The sequence below is a fragment of the Tupaia chinensis genome, unplaced genomic scaffold (assembly GCF_000334495.1).
Source record: "Tupaia chinensis unplaced genomic scaffold, TupChi_1.0 Scaffold000286_1, whole genome shotgun sequence".
NCBI classification, from domain to species: Eukaryota; Metazoa; Chordata; class Mammalia; order Scandentia; family Tupaiidae; genus Tupaia; species Tupaia belangeri.
In genome coordinates this window covers 425,003-433,837 of record NW_006159770.1, presented here as the reverse complement: position 1 = coordinate 433,837, position 8,835 = coordinate 425,003, and the positions used below count along the sequence as shown (strand labels likewise).

General features: G+C 55.6%; 1 protein-coding gene across 1 annotated transcript in view; it reads left to right on the top strand.

Annotated features, from left to right (window-relative positions):
• Positions 1 to 3,298: 3,298 nt before the first annotated feature.
• Positions 3,299 to 8,835, top strand: part of HSPBP1 (HSPA (Hsp70) binding protein 1) — a gene marked incomplete in the record, with an annotated part of 14,179 nt that continues 8,642 nt past the window's right edge. The window contains 3 exon segments of the mRNA XM_027772594.1: positions 3,299 to 3,371; positions 3,661 to 3,960; positions 7,643 to 7,847. Of these exon segments, the coding sequence (XP_027628395.1) occupies positions 3,757 to 3,960; positions 7,643 to 7,847 (409 nt within the window).

The following is an 8,835-nucleotide window of genomic DNA, read 5'->3' as shown; positions in this document are numbered from 1 at the left end:
CCACAGCGCCCATAAAAAAAAACCCCCAAAAAAAAAAAAAAAAAAAAAAAAAAAGAAAAAAAGAACATGGCAGGGAACTAACAGACAAATCCCCAGCCCTGCGGCACCTCTATGTTGGCGGGCGAGGCAGCAGGTCAAGGTGAAGGAGGAAAATGGATGGTCACGGAGGTCATTGTGATCCGTGCTGGAGAGGGCACTGAAGCAGGCATGGAGCTTGGGAATGTTGGTCACTTGGGACACAGTTAAGATCAGGTAGCCAGGGAGTAAAATGAGGCCAACTGCTTAGAGCTCAAGAACTTCCAGCAAAGGAGACAGTGAGTGCAAAGGCCCTGAGGCAGGAGTGGGTCTGCATGTGGGGACATCAAAGGGGCCGGGGTAGCTGGACAGCAAGCGGGAAGGAGGGAGGTAGAGTGAGCTTGCGGCTGGGTTACACCTCCTCCGGAAGGTTAATAGGGACCACTCTTGACCTCTAGACACTCACCACGATGGAAGGTTACTCGATCACTCTTCTCTTTTCTTTCTTTCTTTTTTTTTTTTTTTTTTTTTATAATTTTTTTCTCATCACAACACACATATGAATTTTCCATCCAAAATACACTGTGCATTGGCTCAATCAAGCACATCAACATATATGTTCTCAGCAAATGATTTCCCAATTTTTGTGTCCTGCATACCTTGCCTTTTGTTTTGCCATCCTAGATTCCCCATCCCCACCCTCTGCCATGTCCCATCTTCCTCCTCCATTGTCCCTGTCTGTCTGGCAAGCGCATGCGCCCTATAGCAAAAACCTCTCAAAAAAAAAAAAAAGAATTATTTTATTGGGACCAGCAGTTAACGTAATGGCTATGTCACTGGACTCCCATGTAGTCAACCACCGTTCGAGTCCCGGACCTGGTGGCTTAAAATCATGCTGGGCACGTGTGCGTGCGTGCCCGCCCAAGATCCTGAGAGGAGAATGGAGGAGAAGGGATTGTGGTGTGGCCATCCCTCCTGGGGGGTGATTTCTCGCTTTCTGTCTCTCTCTCTCTGTCTTTCTGGCAAGTGCACGTGCCCTAAAGCAAAAGCCTCTCCAAAAAAACCACCAAAACCCTGAAGAAAGAGGGAAAGCGAGAAAGAAGCCACGAGGTCTGGGACTCAAACTGACTCAAACTGCGGTCCACCGTGTGGGAGTCCAGTGCCGCTAACCACCACACCCCCTGCCGGCCCCCATGACTACTCTCTTAACAAAGGGGGAGCCGGAGCCCTTTCTGGGCTGCGTGGAAGCGTCATCTAAGTCACCAGTGTACTAGGCACGCATGTGGTGGTCTGCTCAAAGACGTGTTGAACACGTGTGCACGTTTACGTCACACTGTGGTAGCATATGTGACAATGTGTCGTGGCTATTGTAAACAGGTAGCCCTGTACTCATATGTCCACATCCCCCTTCCCTGAACCTGTGAATATGGTACCTTACGTGGAAAAGGGCCTTGAGATGAGGGGCTGACCCTGGTGATTTGCGTGGACTCAGTGCAGTCCCAAGTGTCCTCATAAGAGGGACATGGGAGGTCCGAGTCAGAGACGGAGCCTTGAAGATGGAAGCAGAGACGGGAGTGGGTGGCCACAAGGCAAAGAATGAAGGTGGCCTCTGGACACTGGACAAGGCAAGGAGGACGAGATCCTCCCTAGAGCCATCAGCCGGAACACCACCTTGCCCACCTCGATTTCAGCCCGGTGGAACCTACGATGGACATCTGCCCTCCAGAACTGCGACAGCTGTGTGCCATCTTGTTACTACGCTTCCGGAAATGGCTAACAGCGGCAGTAGGGAAGTAGTGCAACAGGGTACGTGGGGCCCAGGGCCCCACTGACACCACAGTGCTATAGGCACGCATCCCCCTCCAGTATTCCCCGCACAACTCGGGCCTAGCAGGTGCTGCACCTGGACAGTGCAGCGGTAAGGCACTGCTCCCCCACCTCCATCCGGAGTTCCGGGTTTGTCTGCTCAATTTACTCATGGTCTGGGCTGGCTGAGGCTGGGGGTGCACTGCAGCCTGAAGACGCTATCGGGGTGCCCCTTTGCCTCCCAGGGAAGAAGGAAAGAAAGGAACTTTACAAAAAAAATTGAGTTCAACCTTTTCCTGTAGAGGCAGAGCCTCCAATGGAGGTCCAAGACCAGACCAATGAAGACCTCCACAAACCGGATCTCAGCACATTCTCAGATCTGAGCCTCAGTCTGCAGCTGAGCACTCCCCCACCCCTGTGCCCGCGCCTGTCCGGGATTCTAATCCTTTCTCAGGTTCTGGGCACTTTGCTTTCAGGCTCTGTAAGGGTCCAGAGATCGGTCTAACTGATGGAGACACAGAAAAGACAGCGACAATGCAACTGCAAAAGAGGCTTTTATTTTTCCAGCTAGCTGGGGTCCAAGTCTCAGCCCGTCGCAGCAGGCCTTCACCAGGACCCCGAGCCTAAGATAAAGGGATCTTTTATAGTTCAGGATGTTTTCTAGACTGTAACACACAAAGGAAGGGGGGGTATGAGATGCGAGGGTCCAGCTCTCACCACCTGCTTAGGTCTAGATAAGGGCTCTCAGCTAAGCATTTGGATGACCTTGCCTCGGAGGTGCTGGGCCCTCCCGTTTTCCACTTATCTGAGAGTTCCCAGACTCCTGGTTCCCGTCCTTGAGGCTCTAACAAAGTGGGCTCGGTCCCTGAAGACTCAACAGGGTAGTAATTAAGCTAACTTCCCCAGCATTCCCTAACATGGCGGTGATTATGCTAACTCGGCCTAACAGCTCCAAGTCTGAAGAATGCCCTCCTCTCCACCTGCAGGGCAGAAGAGTCCATGAAAGAGGCTGGCCACCAGATTCATCCTGCTGCAGCCCCTTTAGCTGACCCGGAGAAGTGAGGCCGAGCGGGGTGGGTGGGCCTAGGTTGCACAGGTCAGCCATCGGGGTGAGAAGACAGGGTGCGGGCCTAGGCGAAGGAGAAAAGCGGATGTGAGGAGGAAGCCTGAAACGCCTAAGCAAGAGACCAACAAAACCTGCAGCAAGGGGTGGGCGAGGCCCAGAGAGGGGGCGGGGCTTAACTGGGAGAGGCCGAAAGGCCTAGAACTGGGGCGGGAACACCGGTGTAGGCGATTGGCCGAGGAGGAGCCAGACCTGGCAGGGGCGGGGCCTATGCCCGGGCAGGGACGAAGCCTGCAGTGAGAAGATGAGGAGGCGTGGCTCGCTAAGGTGCGGGCCCTGGGCCAGGGGGCGGGGCTTAGGCAAGAGCGCGACTCGAGGGGCGGGGCCGAGCGGGGTGGGCGGGGCCCGGGGGGGGAGTGCAGGAGCAGAGCGGGCGGCTTCGAACCATCCGCGGCCTGAAGCTGGGTGGGTGCGCCGAAACTTCCGGGTAAGACTTGCGCATTTCCGGTCAAGATGGCGGCGCCCAGCAGAGTCAGGTTGTTGCCAAGGAGGAGGGGCCGCGAGGTTGCTAAGAGACGAGAACGCAATCAGTAAGGATGGGGGAAGGGGTTTGTTGCCAGGGAGAGTGGGTGGGGCCTGTTGCTAGGGAGGAAGGAGGGGCTTATGGCTTTGGGGAAGGGTCTTGTTGGGATGAAGGAAGGTAAGGGGGTGCGGGCAGTGTGGTTTAGGGTCATGGAGGGGCGCCGAGTGCCCCTAAAACGCAACCTTCTCAGCAGACCCCCCAGGAGTCGGCCGGTCATCCGGACGCCAGCGCTGCCTCAGCGGTGACTACCTTCTCCCAACACATTGCTTCCCTTCTTCACAGAAGGCCCATGGCAGACAAGGGCTCAGGGGGAAGCCGCCTGCCCCTGGCGCTACCCCCTGCCTCCCAGGGTTGCTCCTCAGGAGGCGGCGGGTCCTCGTCGGGGGGCTCGGGCAACCCGCGGCCCCCGCGTAACCTTCAAGGCCTGCTGCAGATGGCCATCACGGCGGGCTCTGAGGAGCCAGACCCCCCTCCAGAACCCATGAGCGAGGAGGTAAAGGATGGGGACCCAAGAAGCTGGGGTGAAGGGCTGGGGACAAAGGTGTCTTGGGAAGTGTGGCTTGGGCAGCTAGAAGCCAGGGTCTTCCCCTGGTAGGGGCGGAGGCCAGGTGTGTGTGTGCTGGAGGGGGTTGTTGAAGACCGAAGGTTAGATCTCCGAAGTGTTTGAGGGGACAGATCCCTGGGTCCTAACAATTCTGTTAAGGGAGGAAGGATAGTCTTGCCTGGAGGTAAGTTTATAAAAAGGGGGCTCTATAGGGCTAGACAAACCTGTGTTCAGCATTGTTCTGCAGTGTGACCTTGGATATGTCCCTTAACCTGAGCCTCCTGTTCGTCGTGTGCAAATTGAGGCCGAGACTAGGACCAGTAAGGACACTTCCCAGGGTCTCTCCAAGGCTCCTGTGTAAGTGGGCCGCTGGGTCCTGCCCACTAGCAGCGCCTCGAGGCCAGCCTCGTGTTCTCATGAAGAGCACTTGCTCTGTAGACCACCTTCAGGCTTGGCCCATGCTGACTGCCTGCGCGACCTTGGGCAGGTCACAGCTCTTCTGTGCCTCAGTTTTTCCGTCTGTGAAATGGGGATAACAGGGATACTTCATAGAATTGTTTTGAAAGTTAGTAGCCTTACTTATTCTGTGTGATGTTTAGTTGGCAGTTAGCTCTATAGAAGAGTGGTAACCCTCTTCTGTACGCGATGTCCTTTAATGTTGCTGCAGCGAGGCAGGAAACAGGTGCAGAAGCATTAAATAGCTAGCCCTCCTGTACCCAGGTTTGTGCCTACCGGGCCGTCTTACTAGTGCTTAACATAGGGCACGGCCAGAAGAGAAACAAATTCCAGCGGTCAGTTCTCACCTCTTACCTCATTTGACCTAATATGAGGGATCCTCTAAGAGTTCCTGGAAAATGAGGCTCATTAGAAAACTATGTACGGACTTCAAATTTGTTTTGCACCAAAATAAACAGGGTTTTGTTTTGTTTTGTTTTTAGAGATTAATTTTTGCTATTGGGCCTGTGCACTCACCAGAGACAGAGAGAAGAAAGCCAGAAATCACCCCCTCAAGAGTGGGTGGCAGGAACCAGCAGTTAGCGTAATGGCTATGTCGCTGGACTCCCATGTAGTCGACCGCGGTTCGCGTCCCGGACCTGGTGGCTTAAAACTCACACTGGGTGCATGTGCGTGCGAGCCCAAGATCCCGAGAGGAGAATGGAGGAGAAGGGATTGCGGCATGACCATCCCCTCTGGGGGGTGATTTCTCCCTTTCTCTCTCTGTCTGTCTCTGTCTGGCGAGCGCACGCGCCCTATAGCAAAAACCTCTCCAAAAAAAAAAAAGGGTGGGTGGCCATGCCATAGTGCCTTCTCTTGGGATTTTGGGCGTGCGCACATACACGCGCCTGGCGTGAGTTTTAAGCCATTTAGTGAGACTCAAATAATGATCGACCACATAACCATTACGCCATCTGCTGGTCCCTATAGTTTGTTTGTTTGTTTGTTTTGCCATAGGGCATGTGTGCTCGCTGAAGAGAGAGAGAGAAGGAAACTGAGAAATCACCCTCTGGGGAGATGGCCATGCTGCAGTCCCTTCTCCTGCGAACTCCTCTTGGGATTTTAGGCACACATGCACATGTGCCTGACATGTTTTCAAGCCTCAGGGTCCAGGACTCGAACTGTAGACTCAGATATGTGGGATCCAGTGCCTCAACCACCACACCATCTGCTGGCCTATAAAGTCATAATTTAATTTCATTTTTCTGAGAACTTTTTTTTTAGTTTAATTTTATTTGTTATTATTACTATTTAATTTGATGAGAGAAAGAGTGAATGAAAGAAAGTGACAGAGCCAGCCACCAGGTCCAAGACTTGAACTGTGGTCGCCCCTGTGAGAGTCCAGCACCTTAACCACTATGCCACCTGCTGGCCCCTTCTGGGAACTTTTTGAAGTCCCTAGCACATTTAGTTGTTTCTCCTTTACTCTCTCTTCACCCCGCTCCTAGGGCAGCACAGTCTCTGGTTCTTGTCCTCACTGGCTGTCCTCTGTCTCTGGCGGGCTCTTCCTCCTCTCTGTCTCTCAGTGAGGGTTCTTAGGTCTGGCCCTCAGTCCTTGCATCTCTTCTCCTTCTGAAGCTCCTGTCCCTCCCCAGAGAGGGCACGGCCCAAAGGGCCAGGGAGTGCAGGCTGAGCGAGCCTGGTCCAGACCGCCCCAGCCCCTCTGGGTTCTGCCTGGGCTGGGTGTGCCGCGAGCACGCCCCTCCCACGTCCCAGCCGAGCATGCCCTCCACTGCTTGGCTCCGGCTGCTCTCCCACTCGCTGGCTTCCTCTCTTTCCTGCATACCCCACGCCTCCTAGACCCAGAACTAAGCAGCGGCAGGACCCGAGCATTTCAGAGTGCCCGCCACCCTGACACTTCTTCCCTCTTCCCTGGTGCACCCCTGTGCCCCTGCACAGGCTCCCAGCACAGGAGGGCGGTCCTCCACTCCTCACGGGGTCTCACCCTGCCGAGGTCCAGGTGCGTGCTCTCGTGCTCTCTCCCCACCCTCTGTTCCCGCCTGCTTGCCTGCTTCACCCAGGGGCCTGGGTTGCTCCTGCCTGGGCCATCTGTGGCATCTGCCTGGCTATCCCTCGGCCCCACTCACCAGGCCTTCACCCACCACCGCTCTGCATCCTGGCCCCATCCCACCCTGCTCCACAGCCTGCGGTGGTCATTTTGCTTATCTCTGCCCCCGCCCCCTATGAGCACATGTGTTAAAAAACGAATAATACAGGACCAGCAGTTGGCATAATGGCTATGTTGCTGGACATAGTAGACTGCTGTTCGTGTCCCGGACCCGGTGGCTTAAACTCACACCGGGTGCATGTGCGTGCATGCCCAAGATCCCGAGAGGAGAATGGAGGAGAAGGGATTGTGACGTGGCCATCCCCCCTGGGGGGTGATTTCTCGCTTCCTGTCTCTCTGTCTCTCTCTTTCTGGCGAGCACATGCACCCTATAGCAAAAACCTCTCCCCAAAAATAAGTTAAGTAATTCATTAATTAAGGGGCCAGCAAGAGATGTGGTGGTTAAGGCACTGGACTCTCATGTGACTGACCATGGTTTGAGTCCTAGACCTGGTGGCTTGTTTTCTCTCTCTGCCTCTCTCTGGTCAAACTGAATAATAATAATAATAAGTAAAGTTAAATAAATAATTCTTAACATGGGACCAGCAGTTAGCGTAATGGCTATGTCGCTGGACTCCCACGTAGTCGACCGCGGTTCACGTCCCGGACCCGGTGGCTTAAACTCCAGGCACGTGTGCGTGCATGCCCAAGATCCCGAGAGGAGAATGGAGGAGAAGGGATTATGGCGTGGCCATCCCCCCTGGGGGTTGATTTCTCGCTTCCTGTCTCTATGTCTCTCTCTGTCTGTCTGGCGAGCACACGTGCCCTATAGCAAAAAAAAAAAAAAACCTCTCCAAAAAAAGAAGAAAAAAAATTCTTAACAAAAATAAATACAGTTTTTAAAGGAATGGGGTTCGGGACACACGCGCCCTGTGTGTTTTCAAGCTGGCGGAGCGGGCTTAGCTGCCTCTGCTGCCAGGCCACGGGGGCCCATGCTTGCACCTCTGTGAACTTCTGGAGTCCCCATAGCTGCTGGCCTCAGCCCTGACTGCGCACTGACCTGTGGCTTCTCCCGCCCTTGTCCCCCAGAGGCGGCAGTGGCTGCAGGAAGCCATGTCCGCCGCCTTCCGCGGACAGCGGGAGGAAGTAGAGCAGATGAAGAGCTGCCTGCGAGTGCTATCCCAGCCCACACCCCCTGCAGCCGGGGAGGCTGACCTGGTGGCTGACCAGCAGGAGCGCGAGGGGGCCCTGGAGCTGCTGGCCGACCTGTGTGAGAACATGGACAATGCTGCAGGTACACACCGCCTAGTCCTCCTCGGGAATGCACGCCTGGCCCTTCCCGGGGACGCACGCTCTGCCCTTTCAGGGGTGCACATCCTACTCTACCATTCTCAGGGACGCCTACCCTGGCCCTTCCCGAGGACACCTGCCCTGGCCCTTCCCGGGAACACTTGCCCTGGCCCTTCCTGGGGACACCTGCCCTGGCCCTTCTCGGGGACACCTGCCCTGGCCCTTCTCGGGGACACCTGCCCTGGCCTTTCCCGGGGACACCTGTCCTGGACTGCTGTGGGGACACTCCCAGCCTCCAGTCTCTCCCTTTGTTCCCTCCCCCAGGCAGAAGCTTGCTGCTGCCCTAGGGTATAGACGAGGGCAGGCAGTCTGGACAGGGTGGCCAAGGGCCAGTGTTTGCCCAGAGATGAGGCATTTTGGCCAGCAGGACAGCGAGTGGACTGCCTGAGGCGGGGACCTCCCTGCTGCGTCCCCCACGTGGGGCTGGCTGAGGGTGCGGCTGGGGCTGCATTCTCAGCAGCAGTCGTGGGCCAGTGCCCTCTGAGGGCAGTGGAGGTGGTTCGCGGGGTCACTAGGGTGTGGGCTTGGGGCAGGGCCTCCCTGGCTCATAGTCCAGGCTGTCCAGGGAATCCCAGAAGCCCTGAGCTTGGGGACCTCAGGACAGTGCCTGCTGAGGCTGGGAAGAGGACCCAAGCGCGGCATGCATCTCTGGGCTACTTTTCCATAGAGCATTTTTTAAAAATTGCCTGTGTGCTTACCAAGGAGAGGCAGAGAGAGAGAGCACCCCCAGTGGGGTGCAGTCATGCCGCGAGCCCTTTTTCTCCATTTCGTCATCTGGTTGGGAGGTGGGGCATGCACACACGTGCCTGGACTTGAGCCATGGCTGGCTGTGTCGGACCTGGCTCCTTAACCAGCAGGCTATGGGGCTGGCTCTTCCAGGAACTTTTTTTTTTTTTTTTGGAGAGATTTTTGCTATAGGGCGCGTGCGCTCG